General features: G+C 55.9%; 3 protein-coding genes across 18 annotated transcripts in view; 1 reads left to right on the top strand and 2 right to left on the bottom strand.

The window, feature by feature from the left end:
• The window catches only part of CEP104 (centrosomal protein 104), a 40,152-nt gene extending 39,278 nt beyond the window's left edge, over positions 1 to 874 (bottom strand). For 2 of the 4 annotated variants that reach the window (XM_019976254.2, XM_019976255.2), the window contains exon 1: positions 668 to 874. The gene's annotated coding sequence lies outside the window, so the exon portion shown is untranslated. Of the gene's footprint in view, positions 1 to 328; positions 496 to 667 lie in introns of those variants that run through there. The other 2 variants (XM_019976253.2, XM_070768324.1) reach the window with 2 other exon arrangements.
• An 87-nt stretch (positions 875 to 961) lies between these two features.
• Positions 962 to 15,398, top strand: DFFB (DNA fragmentation factor subunit beta). Of its 13 annotated transcripts, XR_011560837.1 has the most exons (9): positions 962 to 1,275; positions 3,139 to 3,265; positions 6,095 to 6,283; positions 7,055 to 7,134; positions 8,248 to 8,418; positions 9,689 to 9,789; positions 10,316 to 12,753; positions 13,628 to 14,004; positions 14,161 to 14,177. XR_011560837.1 is itself a non-coding variant. In XM_070768327.1 (8 exons), the coding sequence occupies exons 1-7, from the start codon at positions 1,153 to 1,155 to the stop codon at positions 13,961 to 13,963; spliced, it is 879 nt and encodes a 292-aa protein (XP_070624428.1). In that variant the 5' UTR covers positions 966 to 1,152; the 3' UTR covers positions 13,964 to 14,004; positions 14,161 to 14,353. The 13 variants fall into 13 exon arrangements, 7 of the variants coding, with proteins under 7 accessions (XP_070624426.1, XP_070624428.1, XP_070624429.1 ...); XR_011560840.1 differs by lacking the exon at positions 13,628 to 14,004 and having other exon boundaries at positions 14,161 to 14,299; XR_011560839.1 differs by lacking the exon at positions 14,161 to 14,177 and having other exon boundaries at positions 13,876 to 14,008.
• A 2,212-nt stretch (positions 15,399 to 17,610) lies between these two features.
• C16H1orf174 (chromosome 16 C1orf174 homolog) lies at positions 17,611 to 24,310 on the bottom strand. The gene is made up of 4 exons (XM_019976252.2): positions 23,461 to 24,310; positions 19,859 to 19,969; positions 18,629 to 19,102; positions 17,611 to 18,208 (listed from the first exon to the last, which is right to left on the bottom strand). Exons 1-4 carry the CDS (start codon positions 23,722 to 23,724, stop codon positions 18,095 to 18,097), a joined length of 963 nt encoding a protein of 320 aa, XP_019831811.2. The 5' UTR covers positions 23,725 to 24,310; the 3' UTR covers positions 17,611 to 18,094.
• Positions 24,311 to 24,585: the final 275 nt, after the last annotated feature.

Below are 24,585 nucleotides of genomic sequence, written 5' to 3'. Positions count from 1 at the left end.
CTCCTTCCACCCTGTACCCTAGAATCTTTTCTGCATAATCCTTCAAGTCTTCTGTAAGAGACCTGGGATGTCACTGAGGACTCCAGTATCAGGCACTACAAAATTCACCATTAACATTTTGGGGAGAACCGGAGCTCTGTCGGGCCCCAGCTGGCCGGGTGCACAGAGGTCCTCTCCCCACAACGAGCGCAGGCTCCATCTTCGGCATCCCTGCGGAGTCAGCTTTTGACTCTGCATCAGGGAAATTGGATAGCTACATTACACTGAAACAATTCAGCAACTTCCAAATGTCTTGCTACAAGGCTTAGGAGACGAAACTTGTACTCACTTTTTTCTTATGAAAATGTAAGTAGTACACAGTTAAACGGTTTACGGTAAATGGCACACAGTTAAATGGCTTTTGGTGCAGCAACCTCAAGGTTCGCCAAGTGCCCCAGAGAGTCCTCGGAGCAGACGAGGTTCAGGAGCCGACTCCTTCCCACCTCGCCCGCACGGAGTCGGGGGTCGCCGGGCTCGCGCAGCCGCCCAACGCAGGGACCGAGCGCAGGCGCCACGGGCCGCCCGGGCGGTGACGCAGCGCGCGGGCCGCGCCCACGGAGGCCTGAGTGGACCCAGCCCCGCCGCTCCAAACCCCGCACGTCGGTCCCGCCCCGGCCCGCTCGGGTACCTGTCAGGACACTCGCAAGACCCAGGATCTCCGCCGGCCCTCGGCAGCGCCGCACCCTCTGCGGACCTCAGGCAACGCCTCCGCCCCCGCCCCGGGCCGGCCTACACCCCCGAGCCGCAGTAGCGGTGGCAGCCGAGGAGCAGCCGCGGCGGCCAGCGCCCATCGCCCGGGCCGCGGCCGCCGCTCTCATGACAACCAGGCCGGCCCGCCCGGGCCTCCGCGCGTGCGCGACCCCGCCCCCGTCGCGCTGCGCCTGCGCACAAGGTGGGGGTGCGCCGCCGCTTTCCTGGCCTTCTGGGTAATGAAGTTTCCGGCGGCGACGCCTGCGCACAAGGCGGGGGCGCGCCGCCGCTTTCCTGGCCTTTTGGGTAATGTAGTTTCCGAGGGCGGCGCACGGCCTTGATTCGCGAAGTGGAGACCACCTGGAGTGGACACCAGTGCGATCCGCCGAGCAGGTGCCGCCCGCGGGGCCAGAGTTTCTGAGGATGTCGGCGGTGCTCCGGAAGCCCAAGACGTTCAAGCTGCGGTCCCTGCATAGCGAGAAGAAGTTTGGGGTGGCGGGCAGGAGCTGCGAGGAAGTGCTGCGGAAGGGGTGCCAACGCTTGCAGGTGCCCCGTGGGGCCGCGGGGTGGGAGCCTCCACTTGCAGGATGGGACCGTGCTGACCCATCGTCCTGCGGCGTCGGGACTGGCCGAGCTCAGGCTGCCCCAAGCCACACAGTAGGCCCCCGAGTCCTGACAGTGGGAGGGGACGCTGTCCACCATCTCTGGGCAGAGAGCCTGAGCCTGACCACTGCCGATGGCCACGTGCCCACCCTGGGCTCTGTCCGGGCTCCTTTACATGGGCTTTGGTGGCGTTCAGGTGCCCTGCCCTGAACTGGGTGCTCACACCCATTTCACAAATGAGGAAATTGATGCACAGAGGGACTGAGTAATCTGCTGTAGCCACCAAGGAAAGGCTGGTGTTTAAACCCAACCCAGTACTGCTGCTGCTGCTGCTGCTAAGTCGCTTCAGTCGTGTCTGACTCTGTGCGACCCCATAGACGGCAGCCCACCAGGCTCCCCCGTCCCTGGGATTCTACAGACAAGAATTCTGGAGTGGGTTGCCATTTCCTCCTCCAGTGCATGAAAGTGAAAGTGAGGTTGCTCAGTCGTGTCCGACTTGTAGGGACCCCATGGACTGCAGCCCACCAGGCTCCTCCGTCCATAGAATTTTCCAGGCAAGAGTACTGGAGTGGGGTGCCACTGGCCTTCTCCACAACCCAGTACTAGGTCCACCCAAAGCCTCTTAGCCGAGCCTCTGATGGTGTGGGCACTGCGGGGACGGGTGTGTGTGTGATAGGGGGTGGGCTGTGATTGGGGTCCTTCCAGGCTTCTGGGTCCTGGTGCCCGGTCTCAGCAGACGGCCTGAGTGAGTGAAGCCTCTGCCCCTGCGATCAGGAGCCCACCTGCTTGGGAGACATCTGGGGAGAATAAGAGGCACTGCTTTTGTACTTCCAAACCAGGGATGTGGGAGACGTCTGGGCTGCAGAGATCCTCATTTCCTGTGCTGCGGAGAAGTCCCCAGTGCCTTGTCTAGCTCCTGGGCCAGGTCAGGGCAGGGGAACTTTGGAGAGAACTGGGATGGCTCTCCTCCCTTCTAACTGCCAGGCTCGGGACAACTCTGGCCTGAGGCCCAGGGACCCGGTTCTGGTGCCCATCGGCTCATGGCTCACATGCTCCCTGCCTTGGTTTCCCTGGGGTAACATGAAGGGTCAGGTTCCGAGGCCTCTTATGGTCCTTAGGTACTACTGTTCTAGGGATTTCAGCCATCCTTCCTACCCTTGTTGTCTTAACTTCCTCCCCTGGGCCTAGACCAGCGCTGGGTGAGTGCGTACTTGCATGGCACAGGGGGAGGGAAGGAACTGGGTATGAAAACTTATGAAATGGATCAATGTGGCATGGCAAAGGAGTAAACCTCAGCAGGTTCACAGTCCCGTGAGCTGGTCACACTTCTGTAGGCAGAGGCAGTGAGTCCTGCTCAGTAAGGTTCTCCTTAATTAATCAGTGCCAGGGAGAGACTTGAGCCATAGGTATTGCATGCTAACACCTGTCAGGCCGTGTGCCTCGGTGATGGGGATATATTTACAGGCTTAGTGCAGTCAAGCGTCATTTTTGGAAACGGGCTTGAATTTTAAAGTGCCTTAGGGGAGCTTTGTTTGAAAGAGTCTGAGTGGTGAATCCTGCAAAGTGGTCACCAGTGTATATTCATCTCTGTGACTTTCTTAGAATGACCTACAGTAGGGGCCCTCGATGGATATTCTCCATATGTGCAGACTGCATCTCTGGCAGGATTCTTTACCACATGGTTCCTTCTTGTTCTCTGTGAGGGCTACAGATGGGAAGACTTCAGCTGGCCACCCCAAGATTGGGCCCCCCTGAGACCAAGGAAGTGAGCATCCCACCCCAATCTCACCTCCTTCTTCTCCCCAGCTCCCCATCCCTGGTTCCCGCCTGTGTCTCTATGAGGATGGCACGGAATTGACTGGAGATTACTTCTGGAGTGCCCCCGACAACTCAGAGCTTGTGCTTCTCACTGCCGGCCAGAACTGGCAGGGCTGTAAGTGTTGGGGATCTTGGAGACTGATGGGGAAGTGGGTGTGGTTATGGAGGTGCAGAGGCTCTGCTAGGGGATGCCAGCCTTGGGAGGGAGGGTCCCCATGCTCTGGACCCTAAAGGAAGAAGCCCCTGGAGGCAGAGCTTGCTCAGATGGCTGAGTTGTCCATCCTCTTGGCCAGGAGCCCACCTGTCCAGTTGGTTGTTGTATGTGTCTCTTTAGGAAATTCCTTTAGTTTTATTTATGTTCATTTGAGGTGTCCTAGTATTGGAGAAGGAAATGGCAACCCACTCCAGTGTTCTTGCCTGGAGAATCCCAGGGACAGGGGAGCCTGGTGGGCTGCCATCTATGGGGTCGCACAGAATCAGACACGGCTGAAGTGACTTAGCAGCAGCAGCAGTAACTCCTAAGGGCAGAGAGTGGGCTTTGTGGTTTGGAGGCTACCCAGTTTTATAGGAGAAGCAGAGCCAGAGAGCAAGGTTGTCCTGTTTACTGGGCTTTGTTGACCAAAATAATCAATAAACAGTCAATAATAAGAATAGAAAAGTTTTATTTGAGCCAAACTGAAGAATGTAGCCCAGAAGACAGTCTCTAAGATCACTCCGAGTATCTGCTCCGGAGAAGCAGGGTTTTCAGCACAGTTTTGTGTCTTCAGGACAAAGACTGTTAAACAAGTCAGGATGCATTCTCTTAAGGGTTCAGAAACAGCAGATCAGCATGTGCACAGAGCATCAGCATGGCCTTGGCACCAGCAGAATCTTGACCATCGAAGGAGTAACCATCATTGGCGTCCCAGGAACAGGGGCATTTAAACTTTATTTATTTATTTTGCTGCATTGCACAGCTTGTGGGATCTTAGTTTCCCAACCAGGGATTGAACCACGGTCCTTGGCAGTGAGAGCTCAGAGTCCTAACCATGGGATCTTTAGGGAATTCCCCAATCTTTACTTTTAACATGGACTTGCTTTACTTCTGGTCAGTGCACCCTTTTCTTTAATAATTAAGGCAGATGCACACCGTATGTACGATTTACCACAGACAGGCTGTTCTAGTCAGCATTAAATTCAAGTTAACTTATGTAGAAGTCCGAACGACCCCCTGTGTCTCAGTCGGTAAACATTTCCTTAATCTGTTTTCTAAGGGACGGGCAGGTGACTGACTCTACGCTCAGTGTCTGATCTCTGTCGGGTTTGTGGACACCCATCCATCCTCAGGTTCCTGTTGGCGCTGCCTTATTGGAGCCAGTGCCCTTGGAGGTGGGTCTTTAGTGGAGTCTTTGCTGGGTGACAAGTGCTACTATGGAGCCGTAAGCCACTGGCCAGAAATGGCTTGTCTGGAGGGTTGTCTGGCCCCTGTAGAAAGGGGCTTCCGATTCAGGTGCTGTGGGAAGGCAGTGGAGCTCCGAGGACTGAGATTGTCCTGCCCCCTCTGCTGAAAGGGTGGGGAGAGAGAGAGGCCCGACAGGAATGTGGATGTGGCCTCGGCCCTTGGCTGGGACTCTGCTGTAGCAGTGAAGGTGACATGTATGGTGTGGCGAGCATCCTTCCTCCGTCGGGCCTTATCCTTCTAGAGAATTAAATCTGAATAACGTTACCAAGAAAAGGAAGGAGCCCCACGCTGCTTTCCAGAGCTGCGGTTCTGGCTTATTTCCGCAGCAAGGACAGGAGCAGGCGCCTGTGGCCTCACCAGGCCTTGTTGCTGTTTCTGCTTTAGCCACTCCGGCAGGCGTGTGGTGGTGTCTGGATTCACATGTTCCTCCCAGCTGATGGTGTTGGCCATCTTCTCCTGGGCCGATTTACCACCTGTAAACCTTCTCGTGGAGCATCTTTTGTCCGCTATGTAGCTGGATATTTTTCCTGCTTGAGTCTTGCGGGTTCCCCTGGTCCATTCTGGACGTGAGTCTCTGTCAGACGTGTGGTTGGCAGATAGATTCTCTGCAGCTCGTCTTTTTGTTTTCTTAACCAGGTTTTATACATGGAGTAGAGATTTTTACTTTTGATGAAGTCCTACTTGTCCCTTTTTATCTTTCTTTGTTCTATTTTAATCACTAAGGCATGTCCAGCTCTAGATAGCCCACCAGGCTCCTCTGTCCATGGACTTTTCCAGGCAAGAATACTGGAGTGTGTTGCCATTTCCTTCTTCAGGGGATCTTCCCAACCCAGGGATTGAACCTGCATCTGCTATATTGCAGGTTGATTTTTTATCACTGAGCCATCAGGGAAGCCCCTTTATGTGTCTGTACATATACTTTTGTGGTTCGGTCTGAGACTTTTTCGACAAGCTCTAGGTCTTGAAGATTTTCTCTGTCTTTCTGCACCAGTTGCTATGATCACGTGGCTTTTCTTGCTTAGCCTGTGGAGGGTGGATCACATTGATATTTGAACTCGGAGCAGCCCCAAGTCCCTGAAATGACCCAAACCGCTGTGGGGCCTGTTCCTCTTGTGGGTCTGGACTTCTGCTTATAGGATGAAGAAGCCCTTAGTTTCTCACGCTTACCTGGAGGGCTGGCTGCTTTCGGGTGCGTGTGGAAAGGTGGGGAGTCAGCTGAATAGTGAAGGGATGAGCTGGAGCCTGAGGCCTCAAATGAGGGCCCAAGACCAGGTGGTTTCACTTGGAGGAGGGAAGGCCAAGGGGGAAGGGCAGCAACTCCCTTTGGTGTGTTTCATTTCCTGTGTCCTCCCCTTCTGTCCTTCCCACTGTCACCTTAAGTGTGGGGGGCCAGGCCCCAGGCCTGGAGCACTGGGCTGGTGGCTGTCGGGGCAGGGGAAGGAGGCGATTTCCCAGAGGCCGTGCTCCAAGGCCTGGTGGCCTCTCTGTCCCCTTTGGTGGCAGTCGTGAGTGACATCAGCCGCTTCCTGAGCGTGTTCCAGGAGCCGCACGCAGGTGTCATCCAGGCCGCCCGGCAGCTGCTCTGGGACGAGCGGGCCCCACTGCGGCAGAAGCTGCTGGCCGACCTGCTGGGCACCGTCAGTGAGAACATCGCGGCCGAGACCAGGGCCGAGGACCCGCCGTGGTTTGAAGGTACCTCATGGATTCTGGCCTGGAGGGAGCGGGTGTGGAGGGCTTCCCTGGGACTGACTCTCTGAGACCCGGGGTCTCCGTCAGTTCCCAGATCCAGGGGTTTCCCAAGCACAGGGCCAGGCTCCAGGCAGCCCTGGGGTTGGCAGTTTTATTTTTCAATCGTGATGAAGTAAAGTTCACCATCTTCACCATTTTTGGGCACTTAGTTCTTCGTTGGTATTGAATATATTCCCAGTGTTGTGCAGCAGCCCTGCCACCTGTTCTCAGAGGTTTTCATCCCAAACTGAGGCTCTGTCTCCAGTGGGCATCACTCCCCGCCTCTCCTCTGCCCCTGGTCCCCCATCTTCCTGTCCCTGGAATATGACTCCTCAGGGACCTCGTATGAATGAGCTCATGCATCTTCCTTCTTCACTCAGCATAACCTCTTCGTGGTTCATCGTGTGGAGACAGGTGTCAGGATTCCCTTCCTCTTTAAGGCTGAATGATATTTCATCTCATGGGTGGACCATATCTTCTTTATCCAGTCACCTGGTCCTATCTCACCTTTTGGACTGGTCTTCTGAGCCAGGTGGAGCAGCCCCCTTGGGAGAGCGGCTCCCCGGTGGCATTTGAGGTGCTCTGTGCTGGTGGACCAGAGATGACTTCCTTTGCAGAAGGAGCAGGTTCCCATCAGAACGTTTCTAGATGGAGCCGAGTCAAGAGCCCTCCTGTCCGCCCCTCCCAGGAGATCACAGCCCCAGGCTCCAGGCGTCTTGTCTCTCCTTCCGGCAGGCTTGGAGTCCCGGTTTAGGAGCAAGTCTGGCTATCTGAGATACAGCTGCGAGAGCCGGATCCGGAGCTACCTGAGAGAAGTAGGTCCTGGTGTGCTGGGCAGGTTTAGGAAGCCGGTTCTGCCTCTGGGACTTGGCTCCCAGGACCGGCGTGGATGTCAGAGGAGTGAGGGCTGGCGCAGGTGTGGGTGCAGGTGAACATGAGCCAGCAATGAGTTAGTTGCTTGCCCCGGGAGCCCCCTGCCATTGCTCCTTATACCTCATGGTCGGATGTCAGCCAGGAGGTGTCATGTTCCATTCTTTGCAGGCCACCCGCTACCCCCACACCTTGACCTTGCTCCCGGCTGTGTGTCCTGGACTAGAGTTTATCATTCGCGGTGCAGAACTGCCCACACGTGCTCTGTTGAGAGCACAAAGGAAACCTCAGGGCTAGGGTATCTGAGGCCCTGGGGCCTGACCCAGCTCCCCCTCGTCCCTGCTTCCACCCCTGCTGACTGTAGCCACCCTCAGGCTCCTTCTGCTGGTGAAGTGCTCTTCCCACGCTGGCTGATGGGTGATCCAGGGCATCATCCACAGGCCCCGCTGGGTGCCAGCCCCATTCTGTGATGAGCCATCTGCTGTCCTGCTGTCATTCCCACTGGGCCAGGCGGTCCCCTTGCTTCTGCCTGGTGCTCAGTGTGGACCCATGGGTGCGAGTCCTCACCTGCACTCCAGTGGGTGGTGATGTGGTGGTCACTTCACCTGCACCCTTTTTCTCCGGTTTCTTGCCGCAAAGCACCGGGTAGCGCTCAGGAGACGGAGCAGCCAGTGTACCCGGAGCTTGAGTTTGTCTGATTGTGACCAAAGCTCCGTCTCATGGGCCCAGAGGAACTTTCCAGAGTCAGACAGTTATGGTGGGTGTGAGCTCTGACCCCCAACCTCAGGGCCCTGCTGGGACTCCAGGGGGCAGGATCCACAACCCCCAACCTCAGGGCCTTGCTGGAATTTCAGGGGGCAGAGTTCAGACCCCCCCCACAACCTCAGGGCCCTGCTGGGACTTCAGGGGGCAGAGTTCAGAACCCCCAATCTCAGGGCCCTGCTGGGACCCAAGGGGGCAGGGTCTTTGAGGGCCGTGGCATTCAGTGGACTGGGATCCAGGCAGCAGTGGGTTTTACGATGTGTGGCCAGTGCTCAGGGATGCCCCTGCCTCTCCAGGTGACCTCTGGCGCCTCCCTGGTGGGCGCAGAGGCTCGTGAGGAGTACCTGCGGCTCGTGGGCTCCATGCAGCAGAAGCTCCAGGCTGCCCAGTACAACAGCAGCTACTTCGACCGAGGGGCGAAGGCCGGCCGCCGGCTCTGCACCCCCGAAGGCTGGTTCTCCTGCCAGGTGAGCCATGAGTGTATCCTGGGCTACCCTGGCCAAGGCCTGGTGAGCTGGGGCAGCCCTCGGGTGCCAGCTTGCACAGGGTGAGGGAGTGGTCAGCCCCACTGGTGGTTCCCAGATTCCAGTGGCGTTGCAACCCCTGGAGGCCTTGTGAGGACGGCTGGGTCCCTCCCAGGGTTTTTGTTCAGCAGCGTCGTAGGGCCTGAGAACCTGCCTTCCTGACGAATTTACGTGATGCCTGTGCAGGGAGGGGTCAGAACACGACTGCTTGTGAGCAGAGACCTTGTCCTGGCCTCAGAGGAGGGAGGTGTTTGTTTGGGTGGTGGCTGACGCGTGGTCTGCCCTGTGGGAAAGCCCGGATGAGAGAGCCCGCCCGGATTCAGGGTCGTGGCCGGATGCGACATCTCGGCACTCGTAGAGCTTGGCGCCCTGGCGGCGTCGGCTGCAGCAGCATTCTGAGCTGTGGGGACAGAGCAGGGGCACTGCTTGCTGTGTGCTGCTGCTTGCAGGCCAGCTGTGGGTGGACGTGAGCTGCATGTAGCACTTGCAGTGAAAGCCCCTCCCTGCCGCTGGCAGGGGGCCAGTCTCCCCCCCATAGCCCCCCGTGCCTCTGTCCCCCCTCAGGCAGCCCCCTCCAAGGGTGATGTCCCAAGCACCCAGACACTGCTCCTTCCCACCTGGCTTCACGTCACTCTCACCTGACCACTCCCTCCTGGGCAGTGTGACCTGAGCCCGGCAGTATGTGTGGCAGGGACAGCGACCAGCACTTCCACCTCAGCACCTCCACCCCAGCCTGGGCAGGCTCTGGGTCGAAGGCCTGTGAGCGAGTTGGGTGGTGGGTTTCTTGCAGAGAGGCTGTGGGGGCCCTCAGGGTGCCGGGGTCTCTGGGTGGGGTGCAGCTGGGGCTTCAGGGGGAGGTGACGCTTTAGTGCGTCTGCGTGGCCCAGCCTGTGCAGGTAACAGGGAAATGCTGGGATGCCATAGAGGAGGCAGAAACGGTGCAGCCATGTGATGGAGCGGTGTGGGGAGGGCTGCGGGCACAGGAGGTACACGGTAGGGAGCCTGGCATTCCTGGCGGCTGACGGGTTAACTGGTCCCCTCTGCAGATGCAGTGCATTACTGGGGTCACCAGGGAGTGGGGTGCCTTGCCAGGACAGAGTATCTGCCTCCTGAGCACAGACCATGTACAGGGCCTGATCCCCGACTGGGGCGCCCCCGACTTGGGGGAGCGGCTCTTTGGCCTCAGGGCCGTCACCTCTTCTCTTCCATCCAGGGTCCTTTTGACGTGGACGACTGTACCTCCAGACACTCCATCAACCCCTACAGTAACCGGGAGAGCCGTGTCCTCTTCAGCACCTGGAACCTGGACCATGTGTGAGTGCGCGGTGTGGGGGGTGTGGGCACAGACTGCAGCGCACCTGCTGGCCTGGCCCTGCCTGGCCTCCAGGGCTGATGGCCGCCTGGTGTTCCACACACTCAGCTCGTGGATCACAGACCCACGGATGTCCATTGTCACCTGCGTGGTGCTGTCACTCAGTGTGGTGGCTCAGGTCCCCATCCATACCAGTGCAACCCTCCGTGCCCCCTCGCCCACCCCCAGATCCCACCAGTGGGCCAAGCTGGTGGTCGGCAGCTGAGGGCCCAGTCAGTTTGGCACCAGTGGGATCCCTGCCTGTCCCAGGGCGGGGGGTGGGGGGACTGGGCGGTGATGTGCAGGGCGTTTCCCGCTTTAGCCAGTGTGAGTGCGTCTTGGGTGGCAGGATCGCTTTTATGTGTACATCAGCTCATTCAAAAAAGAAATGGAAAATTTTACTATTTTAACCGAGACGCTTTTCTTGTTGACTCTTGAACAACATGGGGTTTGAACCACGCGGGTCCACTTACACACAAGGTTTTTCAGTAGGAAATGCTACAGTTCTCCATCTGCATTGGCTGAATCCATGGATACGAAAGAGGCACAGATACGGAAGAACCTGCAGGCAGAGCCCCCGCATAAAGACATCCTCGGGTTCTCGCCTGCGTGGGGCGCTGGCTCCTTGTGTCCTTGTCTGCCCCCACGAGTCTCGGGTTGCTCTGCAGGGTGGAGAATCCTCAGGCCCCAGCCCTGCCCCCCTTGGTGTCGGACCTTCTGCATGCTCCCCGCCTGCTGGGTGGGGAGCAGCTTCTCTGGCTGCAGGTCGTTTGCCTGGTTACTAGGAAGGTGGGCTGTCCGTGAGTTTGTCGGCCATTCGTGTTCTGTGAAGTGGCTGTTGCCGCCTCTGCTCGTTTTCTGTCTGGCTTTGGTCTCCTAATTAATTTGTGGGAATTCTTTCTACATCTTGGACACTGGTTCTTTGAGGGTATGTTTTTATGTTTTGGGCTTGTACACTGGAGCCAGGGTCACGTCTCCTGAAACACGTCGGTTACATTTCCGCTCTTTCTCTAAATGTATGTACATCCACATAGATACACATTGCTGCTGCTGCTGCTGCTAAGTCGCTTCAATCGTGTCCGACTCTGTGCGACCCCATAGACGGCAGCCCACCAGGCTCCCCCGTCCCTGGGATTCTCCAGGCAAGAACACTGGAGTGGGTTGCCATTTCCTTCTCCAATGCATGAAAGTGAAAAGTGAAAGTGAAGTCGCTCAGTCGTGTCTGACTCTTAGCGACCCCATGGACTGCAGCCCACCAGGCTCCTCCATCCATGGGATTTTCCAGGCAAGAGTACTGGAGTGGGGTGCCATTGTCTTCTCCGTAGATACACGTACTGGCTTTTAATTTAAAATGTGGTTTTGACCAGGAGGCAGCCAGGGTCTGAAAACATTGGCTTCTTTTCCTGAGATATGGCCACAGGCCCACCCCGACTGGTGGGGCTGAAGCCACGAGCCATGTGTTTAAATAGTGAAACGCAGAGGAGTAACTGACTCTCAGTGCAGCATATGTTGTCCGCCCTCCTGGACGGTGTCACCGCAGCCCAGGCCAGGTTCCTTGTCCCAGCTGGTGGCCTTTTCAGGGCTCTGGGACGCGGCTGCAGTGGCTGGCTTCCAGAGTCTGCCCTCCTCCCCCACCGTCAGGCCCCCTCACACCACGAGGGTGCATGCACCAGGTTGCAGCCTGTCCCGGGAATGATGGCTGGGTGGCGGGGCAGGGGTCCAGGTGGGCTTCAGGTGGGCAGGGCTTCTGGGCCCAAAGGCCCGCTCCTGAAGCAGGGGCCCCAGGAGCATGGGGCTGGTCTTCCTTCTGAAACAAGCACTTCCCTCCCTCCCTTCAGAGCTGTCCTTGGCCTCTTCTTTAACTTCATTCATTTGGCTTTTATTTTTCATTTGTTCTTTCTATTTTGGAGGTGTTTTTCTTGCTTATCAGTTACTTTGCATCTCTCTTGTCCTCTAACATACACATTTCAGGTTGGAGTCCGCTTTAGCCACTTCCTGTGAGTTGGGTAACTGTATTGTTATTTGGGTCTAAGGACTCTGTCATTTCCGTTGCAATGTTATGGCTGCTCTGTGAACCCTTTGGTGTTAGTGTTAGTTGCTCAGTTGTATCTGACTCTTTGCAACCCTGTGGACTGTATGTAGCCCACCAGGCTCCACTAGCCCACCCGGCTCCTCTGTCCTCTCTCTGTGGGATTCTCCAGGCAAGAATACTGGAGTGGGTAGCTGTTTCCTCCTCTAGGGGATCTTCCTGACCCAGGGATTGAACCCGCGTCTCCCGCATTGCAGGCGGATTCTTTGCCGTCTGAGCCAGGTGTAGAGGTAAGCATGTGTCTTCAGTCGCTGCCGGATTCCTGGCTGCCTCTCCTGGCACCTGTTCACTGCCGCAGTCACTCATGACTCCTCCAAGCCTGCATGGTGGTGGTGTGAATGTTTGTGGACTCAGATCCACGTGGCCTCAGATATGCGCGGCTGGATTTAACCTGATCTGCTGCTCCCGGCCCGTCCTGTCAACCTCGACATGTCCTTTGGTCTGAGGGCTGTCCCACTGGCCATGTTATTTCTTTTATTCCCACAGGCTTGAGACGGTCCCATCTGAGCTGACAGCTGCCATCCTTTACCCGTGTGGTGAGGCTCAGTCAGAGGCTGTCAGATAACTGCGTGTTGATTCCTTGCTGGCGGCTTCCATACCACCTGCAGCCGTATGTGGTTGGATGTGTAGAAGTTGGATGTGTGTCTGCGTGAGAGGTGGGCCAAGGGGCCTGGTTTTCCACATGACTGGAGGTTCACAGGGTGCTGATGGCACCCTGGGCACAGCAATTGCGGGTGTCCTTACCTCGAGCCTCCTTCCCACCGCCACGTTGCATCTACTTGGCCACCTGCTCCAGCAGACACGGAGCCAGGGAGGCCTGGTGCAGGCTCACACATGGGTACGTCCTCTTTGAATGCCATCATCACCACTCAAGGGCGCCCAACCCAACCTGCAGGGAGGATGAAAGACCCTGTGGGGAGAAGGGCCAGCCCCCAGCCAGCCCACCAGCAGAGCACAGCCCTGAGAGTGGGCCAGGCCGACCCACAGACCATTAGCGGGGGTTGGTAATTCATACAGAGGCTTTTCCTTCCTCTTCCGGAAGACCCGGACCCTTGGCAGCTTCTCTCTTCCTCCTCTAATGGTAGGGCGGGGGTCTCAGCCCCACCCCTCCTGGCTTTCGAGGCCTCTGGGACCCCACCAGGACTGGAACCCTGGTGGGCTGTGGAGTGCAGCACAGTCCTGTGGTCCAGCCACCGTTTCTGTGTCTGCAGAGGGAGCCACCTTCTTTCTTTTATTCCCAGATACTTCCTCCTTGGTGCTCAGCATTTCTCTGGCATGGGGACAGGGCCCTCTGTGCCAGTGTAGTGGCCCCGAGCCCCCAGCTTCGCTGTTTCTGGCCCCATCTCATCAGTGTACAAGCTTCTCCATTGGGTGCCGTGAGGTCTTTTGAACTGTTGTTTATACGTGAAATCGGGTCACATAAAGCGATGTCATGGTTGTTCTAAATGGACACACGTGTCTGCAGATAAGATTATAGGATGAGGTCTGGAAAGGCAGATGTCAGACCCTTAATGGGGATTGTCTCTGGGAAGTGAGATTAAAGGCTGTAGTTGGAGGTGACTGTAGCTTTGTTTGTAAGGTTCTATTTAAAAAATGTTCATATATCATCCTGTAATTTTTTAGTGAATTTGCACATAGATAAAGTATGAGCCAAGGAAGTAGAATGTTGTTGTTCGTGTGATGGGACTATGCTTGACTCTCATTTTTTCCAGCGTACTTCTCAGTATTTTAACTACGCACCATGTACTTTTTACAACGTGACATGGCTGGGTGGCTGGCCTGGTGGGCGGGGGCCATGTACGGCGATGGTGCCCCTGTCAGTCTGGGAAGGGGTGTCTCCAGCGCATCGGTGGCTGCTGGGTGAGCCCTTTCCCAGTGCCCATCCCCCTCCGGCTGGGATGGTCTGAGGGCGGCTCCTCTGAAGAGCTTCACTCTCTCCACCGGTCTCTCCTGGAAGCAGCCAAATCTTGATGGCTCAGCAGAAGATGCTGCTGCTGCTGCTGCTGCTAAGTCGCTTCAGTCATGCCCGACTCTGTGCCACCCCATAGATGGCAGCCCACCAGGCTCCCCCGTCCCTGGGATTCTCCAGGCAAGAACACTGGAGTGGGTTGCCATTTCCTTCTCCAATGCATGAAAGTGATAAGTGAAAGTGAAGTCGCTCAGTAGATGAGGCGCTAACTAAATGGGGGCAGGTGGCGGGGGTATTGTGACGACAGAAGATGACGTCCCTAACCTTGCTTTACAGAATAGAAAAGAAGCGTGTGGTCGTGCCCGCGCTGGCCGCGGCCGTCCACGATGCGGAAGGGAGAGAGGTGGACTGGGAGTACTTCTACCGCCTGCTCTTCACCTTGGAGAACCTCAAGTTAGTCCACATTGCCTGCCACAAGAAGACCACCCACAAACTCCACTGTGACCCCAGCAGGGTCTACTGCACCCCAGCAGCACCGCGGAGGAAGCGGCATGCCCGCCAGCGCCTGTGACTCGGCCCCGGGAGCACGTGCATCCTTCCAACAGGTGCTACTTCACGCAGCGTGGGGGACCTTTAGGCCCCTAACGAGGGGTTGAACCCATGCTCCCTGCATCGGGCAGAGTCCACCCTGGACCACCAGTGATGTCTCAGGTGCTTGTTTTTTTTGGCCACTCCAATATTCTTGGAAAAAACTTGAAAACATTATCCTACAGACTCTGGTTGGAGCACATTTCTGAAGCTGTTTTCTGACCTCCACGAGCTCAGCTGCCAGAGGACAAGTCTTGGGGCTCCCAGGATGCCTGGGGTCAGGAGTGGCGGCCCTGAGGCTTCACCTGTGTGAGTGCAGTGTCCCCCATCAGGTAGATTCCCCTCTTGCCTGGCCACTTGGGCAGGTTTCGGGGAACTTCAGCTCCATGAGCCTCCACTCCTCAGGCAATGCAGTGCCCCCTCCTCAGGCCTCTGCTGAATGGTTGAGAGTTGTGACTCTTTTTGGGTAAAATACAAGGATATTCACTGCTGTTCTGTTTCCAACAGCAAACAGTGGGAAACCCTCCAAATGTCCAGAGAGCTGATTGTGGCATGATGCTGAACCATAGGAAATTGCTGTTTTTATGGGTCAGAAATGGTCAGATTAATTTCATGATTCAACCCTACACATCTACCTAATACAAAACACTGTAGCAATTTCAGGCGTTTTGTGAGGTGCGGGAAGCTGGCTGTTAAGCATACAGGCGAGGAAGGTGGCTTGGCCATGTCCAGTGTGACGAGTGTGTATCACAAGCATGTGCTGGTCATGCAGAGACTGTCACAAAGGGAGGAATCCTGGGGGGTGGAATGGAGTGTGACTGAATCACAAAGGACCAATTTTCTAAACCATGCATTTTATGATCCTTGAAGATTTTAAAATGATCATAATTTTTTAAAATTTATTTTTTGAAGTCACATTTTATAATACTTAAATTTTTATACTTATTGTATAATCACAAAAGCAATAAAGATTTTTAAAAAATAAACATGTCAAAAAAGTTTGCCCTCATTGAGAATGACGAAAATGAGAAAAATAAGGGGTCAATGACTTAAAAAACTGACGCAAATCTATGTCACCGAAACATACACACACTTAATTTTTTTATTATTATTTTTAAAGAACTTTAAAAACGTATTTATTTGGCTGCCCTGGGTCTTAGTTGCGGCATGTGTGATCTAGTTCCCTGACCAGGGCTGGAACCTGGGCCCCCTGCATTGGGAACTCGAGAGTCTCAATGGGCCACCTGGGAAGTCCTTCCACATACTTTACAAAGTGCCAGTCCTCTGTGGGATTTGAGAAGTGCTCTGTCAACTCATGGTGTCGACCTGGTCTGATGGGAAGTGGGGACGTGGGAGGGGCCACATGCCCCAGAGCGCGGCGGTCTTATCTGTGCAGTGGAGTCCCAACCACACCCAGGGGCCCTGGTCCCGCCAGCTCCACTGACTGCCCCCCGCAACTCCCCAACACCCTGCGCTGCGGGGGTGCACCCATTCCAGCCTCTTTCTGACGTTTCTGGAAAGCAGCTCCACAGAGCTTCCTCAGGACCTGCCTCCTTATTCTACCCACCCCAGACACCCTGGGCAGGATGCACCCTCAGATTACTCACAATTAGAGCAACTTAACATGCCCTGTAATGTGCTTTTCGAAACTTTAATTCATCCCGGGCCTGATCCGTGTTCCTCCTGTTTTGCTTGTCACCCTGGGCTGGCCTGCTGGGGTGTCTTCTCTGTGCTGTCTGGACGTGTGAGTACAGAACAGGTTCCCCAGATGTGTCGCACTGCCCCAGCCTCTCTTTACAGGGACACCTGGAGTTTTCTTCTGGTGACATAGACTTGCCACAGACACAGACTTGCCACCTGCCTCCAACACCCAGCAGAGTCCACAGGGCATTCCCTGTGCTCAGCGTGACCCTCCAGTCACCACAAGAGACCACAGCTGTGACTTAGGGGTGACAGCTGGTACTGGAGGGTGGGCGGGACGACCTACCGTACCATCATCCATCGTGGGTTAGAGATAGAAAAGCTCAGAACGTGTAAGAAGCTGCCCGGGGCTGACAGGGCAGCCTGGGGGGCTGGGGAGGACCCTCTCCATGTTCCCTGAGGACCGCGAGCTGCCAGACCTTGGGCTTCCAAGACTAAAGGTGACATTTTGCATTTTGGTGGGAACATGAGGAGGCACACGTCCTGCAGGGTTGACGCTTCTCCTGGGAGCCAGTGTGGGTGAAACACAAAATCCCCTGAAATCAGCATCCCAGGCATCCCAGCGCTGCAGTCACAACAGTCATTCTGGCAGAATCTCTGTAAATTACTCTCCCTGGCTGCTTCCAAAGTGCCTCACAAGCAGCATCGTCCCATCATTAAAGCAGTTTGTTGTCAGTAAATCACAGAACGATTCAGAGCAGGGGCCGTCACGGCTGCCGATGGGACAGCGGTCTCATGGAGGCAGAGTGACTGCAGTGACAGGCACCTCGGGGCAGCTTTGTGGACTGTCAAGGACAGTGTGGGGCCTCACTGGGTGCTTTAACTCCATTTTGCTCCCAAACGTAGTTCACAGGACGTCTGAGGGGGATGGAGTCTAGCGGCCATCATGACTGAGCCAGGAGTGTCTACCAGCCCAGAAATAGCGAGACTGCTACTCACTCACACAAACCTAGCTCGGCCTCTGGGACTGCAGGCCGCTCCCCTCCTGTGCCAGTCACTCAGGACAGGTTTCCTCCTGGATGCCCTCCTTGTCCCTGGCCTTGGTGTCCTCTGCCAGCAGCCAGTGACAGGAGGTGGTGGCAGACAAGCAGGCCCCCGTCCCTCTCCAGAGCCCACTGGGAGGGATGTGACCCAGGTGCCCCGTGACACGAGGACCCTGGCGGTTTAGCTCAGCTGGGCAGTGGTGCCCAGCAACCCCGCACCACAAAGAGCATGGCCTCGCCAGACAGCGACCCCCCACTACACGGGCGAGGGACGCACCCAACACCTGCCACCTCACAGACCCCACGGCCTCACCAGAGGGGCTGTGTCCTTTCCAGTCCACAGCCCTGTGCTCTCAGCTTGGGGGGCTGTACCCAGGGCGCCCCCCCAACCCACCCCCAGCCTCCAGCTGCTGAATGGACCCGAGGGCCAAGCCAGCCTTGAGCAAAGAAGACAGGACAGAATGAGCTTTCTCACGGAAGGAATACAGCTCAAGGGACAGAAAACTTCCTTAAAAACATTTTCAAAATATATTTTATTTCTTTTCCATATGGATTTTGCTAAATGTCCAAGGTAAACATAAACTTTGTGTATGGAAATAAGGAGAGTTCTTTAAGAACCGGCATTGAATCAGTCATAAGAATGATCAAATTTTGATTATGGAAAATAAACCTGCATGTTATCAAAAGTAGAGAGCTTGAGTGAAGAGTTTTCTTGACAGAGATGTCTCTCATTTATGAGAGAAGTTTGCTCAACCCACCACCACGTGTAGAGATGGGAGAAAACACATCACCGTGGAAACAGCAGCTTTATACCTGAGGACGTTCAGCCCCCGTGCACCAGCCTCCCGCAGGGACTGCCCACCTGTGTGGGTCAGCGCTGAGTGCTGATTATGAGCACGTCCTCTTGGAGACGTGTTTTGAATAAACCCCGTAATCTGCAAAATCATCATTGTCAATGGTACTAGACGTGCAGAGAATCAGCGTGTGCCTCTCACCCTCTACGTTTCCGCACCATCGGCATCATCCTCCTCGTCGTCTTTGGCTCTGAAATGCATTTTCCTAAATTCGCGTCTGCTCATGGAAGGGCAGGATGAAGACACTGGCGGGAGGTCCTTGGAGGGAAGAAAACACCTGGCATAAGCCCCCTGGCTCCAGCCCCGTGTGGGCTCAACTCCCCTCTGCATGATGGAGGGAAGGAGAGGCCCTGGGTTAAAGGCAGGAGCCAGCCCGGCAAGTGTGGGCAGCTGCCCTGAGAACCACAGGCCACGGCCACGACTTCCTATGGCACAGCAGGGCCCAGACGCACACAGGGCCAGGCCTGCCCACACCTGCACTCACCAGGGCATCAGTTCTGGGACTTAGGGGGGTGGGGCCCCAAATTGGCATCTGTTTTGCTCTCTCCTCCCCAGTGAGAGTTCTTACTGTGTGTGATCCGCACCAAGCAGCGTGCACACGTGAGGACCGAGGTCAGGACCCAGCGTGCGGTCTGCTGGGGATGCCCATCCTGAGTGGGAGAGAAGCACTGGCCTTACCTGCATGAGCTCCACATTTCCAAAGAAGCGGCTCACAGGCATTGGCTGGTTGCTATCGTCGTCCAGAAGGGCACTGCCGTCCATGAGCAGTGGGGCCCCGGGGCCCTGCTCCAGGTCCAGTGCCGCCCCGTCCCTAGCGGGGCAGCCACCGTTGGACTCTCCTCCCACAGGGGCCCCATGTCTCGGTGGGAGTGGCTCGTTCTCAGTCTCTGCCGGGCTGGCATCGCTCTCGGTTCCACAGCGCCCTGGGAGGGGACCAGCTGTCCCCTGGGGAGTGGAGCCGCCAGCTTCCTTTCCCAGAAGCGAGGCTCCATCCTCGGCCGACGCCAAAGGTTCGTGTGTACCCGGGGTCTCGGAGGGTGTGGCAGCGCTGTCACTCCGGTGTTTCTGGAGTTCTGACTTCACAATATGACCTTTGTCATACTTGAACTTCTTGGACGTCCGCCTGTCGGTGGCTTTGTGTGATGAGGGAGTCTGTCAGGAGAGAACATGCAAGGGGACACCAGACATGTTTTGGTGTACAAAGCAGATGGCATATAATTAACACGCCTCAACCCTGGAGGCTGTCTGTCCTGCTCCTGGCCGACAGTGTCCCTGCTGGAACCACAGCTTCGAGGACAGGGTCCTTTCATGGTTTCCAGTGAAGGGGCAGCGTCCAGATGGATGGCTGGGAGAGAGTCCAGACATGCCCAGTGCTGCCCCCGAAGGGTGCTGTGACAAGTGAAACGACAACCCAAGAACCAGTTTCCATTTGTCTCTGCTGGGACGTGGGCTCCCAGGAGACAGAGCTCTGTGTCCCGGGCGCAGGAACGGGACTTGACTCAGCGCAGCTTTAAGGAGCAGTGCCCTGGGAGATATGGGCCGGTGCGGCTGTGAGACCCAGTCCAGCCAGACCCCAGGCTGTGGCTCAGGGAGCAGCTCCAGGAGCTGGGGCTGCCTGGCTGCCAAGCCTGCAAGACCCTGGACGGCAGACACGGGCCCCCTCCCTCCTCACCTGCCCACAGTGGGGAGCAGCACAGCCCATGCCCACGTCGCTCAGGCTGCCTGGCAGAGGCTGCTGAGCCCACTGCCCTCAGAGGGCAGCACAAGCCCTGAGGTGGATCCTCCCACGGTCCCAGCACCGTGACCTTCATGCTGGTCTGTTGGCCTCGCCCCAGGCTTTCTAATGCAACATGTCTCATGGAAAGGTAGACACTCCATCCAGTCCTGTCTCTGAGGGGTGAGGCTCACCTGACATGCTGTCTGGGCAGACGTGGTGACGTGGGTATCCTGGGCTGAGGCTGACGCAGCTGAGCAGCTCCGGGCTCGGAGGCGCGCTGAGGACCGCACTCCACCTGCCAGCTGAGCCAGACCAGAGGCCAGTCAGAGACTCAGAGACGGCCCTTCCACCCCCATGTTTTTACTGACTGTGGAAAGACAGCAGCCTGTGTCCCTGCTCAGAAGGTTCTTGAACTTTTACAGGGTGTCCAGAGTTCTTGGTAAAAAGCAAAAAAAGCAAAAGACACCCCTCCATGCCCCCTCCTTGAAATCTCAGGGGAGGGGTCCCAATCTCATTGGCTTGAAGGCGCTCCAGCTGCTGGTGGACAGACCTCGATGCTGACAAACCACCCCACCGCCACCTCGCTAAGAAGGCAAATCAAGTCTTCTAGTAATAAGGAAAAGATTAATTAAAACAATAAAGCTTACAATCATTTCTTTTTTTTATCAGTATTACCACTGTTATTCCTTTTTTTTTAATTTAAATTTATTTATTTTAATTGGAGGTTAATTACTTTACAATCATTTTACTTAAGAGTAATTTTAGGTTTTCAGAAAAGCAGCGAAGATGACAAGGGAGTTCCCGCCCCGGGCATCCCTCAGCTTCCCTGGAGCCAACAACCTGCACGTCTGTCAAAATGAAGATGAGACCGGGCTTTATGTGAGTCTCACCCGCTTCTTCACTAACTGCTTTCTCTGTTCCAGGATGGGGACACTTAGACACTTAGCAAACAACACACGAAAGCTCAGGTGAGAACTTGAAAGTGAGAGAGGTGGGTGACTGGGAGGAGGGAGTCGTGGAGGGCAAGCTAGACAGCCCCCAGTCACCGTAATCGAGACCTGGAGACACCGACCAGCTGGATGGGGGGCAACACGTGCCAAAGTGGAGGAGAGATCAGAAATCACACAAGCTCCTTGAGAAACCTTTAACAGCAGCTTCTCACCCATCCCTGCCCCGCCCCACCCCCACCCCCACCCGCAGAGCCTTAGACATAAGAGATACAGGTTGGATCCCTGGGTTGGGAAGATCCCCTGGAGGAAGGCATGGCAACCCACTCCAGTATCCTTGCCTGGAGAATCCCACTAGGAGATTGTAAATGGAAAAAATACGGAAAAGACCCCTGTTAAGTCAGCAATTACTCGAGAAAGCAGGCTTGCTTAGCAACAAAACCATGAGACAGAAGTATAAGACATGCCCCCAGACAATAAAACAGTGGTGACGTGAGCCCCATGTCCTGCCCAGTGAGCTCAGTAAGGTAACGATCCCTAGGATGTGCTCTCTGCATACACAAAACAATAATTTGTGGACCTTGCTTGACCATATAGGGACAAGAAAACTCCCCTGCTCAGCCTGGAGGAGGAGCTGATGATGGAAGCATGATGTCTACTCAAGGAAGACAAAGTTCTTCTCTCCCTGTCCACTTTTCCTTTGATTATAAAACTAAAGCCTAAGTTCTCAGGGTACAACACCCCCTCTTCCACCCACTCGTAAACTGCACAAGCATCCATTCTAATAATCACTTCTTATCCATCACTTTGCTCTTGCTGAATTCTTTTCTGCACTGAGACATAAAGGACAGTGGCACTGGAGCTCTTTAGAGCCCCAGACATGACGCCAATAGGTCTCACAGTTAAGAGTCCAACTCCAAACGTATTGATCCCGGGTCACACTGGCTTTCTCAAGGTGGGGTGTGAGGGAAATGGACTGGCCCTCGTGACAGCTGCCATCACCCAAGTGTTGATGCTCAGGTTCTGCTCGTGCTGAACAGCCTTAAAAGGAGCAGCACTCCCACTTCAAACTCGGGAGAGAACCCTGCTTGGGTCACACACTCATTGGAGCCCCTCTCCCTGCTCTGCCACCAGAGTTACCACATGAAAGCCCTGGTGGCTTGTCAGGGGGACTGAGCCAAGACCCTGCTGGGTTCTGGGGTGTGTGCTGTGTAGGCCCTCCAGTAGCAGCAAGGTGCGTCTAGGTGCTTTCTACATAGTCCTTAAAATACTAGGGTGCAACCGCTCCTCAGAGGGCTTGTTACCACTCAGGGCAGGGGTGGCGGACCCAGTACCCAGATATCTATATAGGTATAGATACCTATAGTATCTAAAATGTCCAGTTTTCAACAGAAAATTAGGAAGCATGCAAAGAAACAGGAATGTAGACCCAAACACTAGAATAATTGCAAGTAAAAGAAACTGCCTGTGACAGTGATCAGATGCGGGATTTATCAGAGAAGAACTTCAAGCTAGCCATTTTAAACATGTTCAAGAACTAAGAGAAACCATGATTAAAGATTTAATGACTTCATACCAAATAAGAGATTATCAATAAAAAAAAAAACAGACATTATAAAAAAACCAAATGGGAACTCAGGAGTTGAAAATTACAATAGCTGAAATTAAAAATTCACTGGTGGGTTTGGAGTGGGCAGTGCTCAAGAATAGATATGGACCAGAAGAATAAGAGAACTTGAAGATAGATTGCTAGGTTACACAAACGGAAAAACAAAGAGAATTAAGGATGAAATAGAATGGAGAGAGCCTCAGAGACCACTAAATGAACCATCATACATGTAATGGGAGTACCAGGAAGAAAGGAGTACAAAAAATATTGGAAAAAATAAGGGCTGAAAACTTCCCAAATTTATTGAAGAACAATGTACAAACCCAGCAATCTCAAATAACTGAATTTCAAGTAGGATAACTGCAAAGAGATCTATAGTCAGATGCAACACTACAAACGCTGCAACTCAAGGACTATGGAAGATCTTGCAAACCGCAAGAGCTCACTCAGTCGTGTCCGACTCCTTCTAGGCTCCTCTGTCCATGGGATTCTCCAGGCAATAATACTGCAGTGTGTTGCCATCTCCTCCTCCAGGGGATCTTACCCACTTAGGGATGGAACCCGCGCCTCCTGCATTGCAGGAGGATTCTTGGGAATCCCCAAGCGGCGGAGCTAAACAATCCATCACAAGGCAGGGAAGTCAGACTGGGAAAGTGCCATCCACATGGGGTCTTCAGGAGATCCACTTTGGAGTCAAAGGTACAAACAATAAAAAGGAGAACAGACCAGGAGAGCCCAGGTGCGGCTCCCATCCCCAAGAGGCCCACCTCCATAGGCAGGGCGTATCCAGTCCCGGGCCCTAGACCGCCCGACGGCAACCAGTACCAGGAGCTACCGCCCCTCAATTCTCTCCACCCTCCGGGGTGGACCCCTCGTCGTGTGCCCCAACTTGGGCTGACAGACTCCGGGCCGGGCAGCGTCAGAGTATCGGGGGTTCAGACTAGCTCTGGAGAGGGAGCCCCCCATTCCAGAACTTGGTCTGGGAACATCCTTCTCAGAGCCCTCCAGCCGGGGGGTGTAGGGTACGTGCGCCTGTGTGTCTGGTGTGTGCTTCTGTGTGTGGGGGGGGGGGGGGGGGGGGCGCTAAGGGCGTGGCCCGAGAGAACCCCCCCTCCCGGGGGGCGTGGCCTGGGAGACCCCTTCCGGGGGTCGAGACACAAGCGTAGACCCCACCCCCCTCCTTCCGAGGCGTCCTGTGGCTCAGCCTCAGCTCCCACGCGGCCTCCGCCCCCCTCACCTTCCGGCTCCTCATGAGTGTGAGCGGCGCGTTGCCGCTCCCAGCCCCGCAGCCAAGGCCCCGCGCCCAGCCTAATCCTTTCCACCGGAGAAGAGATTCGGCGGCCCTTGGCTCGCGCCGCGGCGTGTGACGCCACCAGAAGACTGGCCAATCACAGCTCGGCGTCCCCAGGTATGTGATCCAACAGAGTCGGCGTTTTACGTGTGGGCGGGGAGACGGCCATGTTTGTGAAGGGCTCCTCCCTTGAGGTTTCTCCGCCGCCATGTTTAAGTGGGGCGGCGGCCATGATTATAAGGGGCGCCTCCCTCGTAGTTTCTGCGGTCTCCATGTTTAAGTGGGGCGGTGGCGACCAGATTGAGGGACCCTGGCTGCTGTCCCTGGCCACGAGCGTGGAGGTGGGCGGGAAGGTCCTGCGCGGTGGTCTCTTCCATGCGAGTCGGGCAGCTGAATTTCCCCGGTGCCGGCCCTGTCTTCTGGGCTCCGGGCGCGATGCTACAGTCCCTGGAAGTGGGCCCACGAGGCCGTCCCCGGCCGTGTTCGCACTGCCCGCCGCCGGGGGCGGGGCGAGGCGGGCCGGGCCCGGGGCTGCACGGCGAGCCCGATCGCGGGGGCTCGGAAGGCGGCGGCCTCTCCCGCCGCGAGCTCCGGGGCGGCCACCCTCGGGTGGAGCTCCCGGGTGGAGCCCCCCGCGCTAGGCCGCACCACCTAGCGGCGGCCGACGGGCGGGAACCTGCCTTCTGGGTCCCGGGTCTCGGGCGCGGGCGTCGGCGCCACGGGGCCAGGTCCACGGACGAGGCTGAAGTCTGCCGGGTTTTCGAGCCTCCAGAGCCGGGAGACACCAGCCTCTGTGCCCGCGGGAGGCTCCTTCCGGGAACCGCCCACCTTCTCATCAGGGACGCAGAATAAACGACTGTGCTGTGTACTTTTGTTGTTATTATTCTAACAGGTGAGAACATTTACATCAGGCAGTTTTATCAGAAACACTCGATTTTGCACTTAAAAGTGTAAAGGTTGACGTGTGTACCGCTCGAGGGACCCTCACTCATGTGGTCTCCTGGCTCTGCCAAAGGTTTCATGCTCTGCTGTGACGGAATGACCCCCGAAGCCTGGAAAAACAGTCGATGC

This window comes from Bos indicus, chromosome 16, assembly GCF_029378745.1.
Source record: "Bos indicus isolate NIAB-ARS_2022 breed Sahiwal x Tharparkar chromosome 16, NIAB-ARS_B.indTharparkar_mat_pri_1.0, whole genome shotgun sequence".
Lineage (NCBI taxonomy): Eukaryota > Metazoa > Chordata > Mammalia > Artiodactyla > Bovidae > Bos > Bos indicus.
Note: the sequence above shows the minus strand (reverse complement) of the source record. Positions and strands in the feature narration are given on the sequence as shown.

Excerpts from the sequence above, each read along its gene's own strand:
- DFFB (XM_070768325.1), top strand. The coding sequence starts at position 1,153 with ATGTCGGCGGTGCTCCGGAAGCCCAAGACGTTCAAGCTGCGGTCCCTG. Across the intron at positions 1,276-3,138 it reads AGGGGTGCCAACGCTTGCAG|CTCCCCATCCCTGGTTCCCG; the intron begins GTGCCCCGTGGG and ends TCTTCTCCCCAG. Across the intron at positions 7,135-8,247 it reads TCCGGAGCTACCTGAGAGAA|GTGACCTCTGGCGCCTCCCT; the intron begins GTAGGTCCTGGT and ends CTGCCTCTCCAG.
- C16H1orf174 (XM_019976252.2), bottom strand. The coding sequence starts at position 23,724 with ATGGCGGCGGAGAAACCTCAAGGGAGGAGCCCTTCACAAACATGGCCG. Across the intron at positions 19,103-19,858 it reads CTGCCCAGACAGCATGTCAG|ACTCCCTCATCACACAAAGC; the intron begins GTGAGCCTCACC and ends CTCTCCTGACAG. Across the intron at positions 18,209-18,628 it reads GAAATGTGGAGCTCATGCAG|GACCTCCCGCCAGTGTCTTC; the intron begins GTAAGGCCAGTG and ends CTTCCCTCCAAG.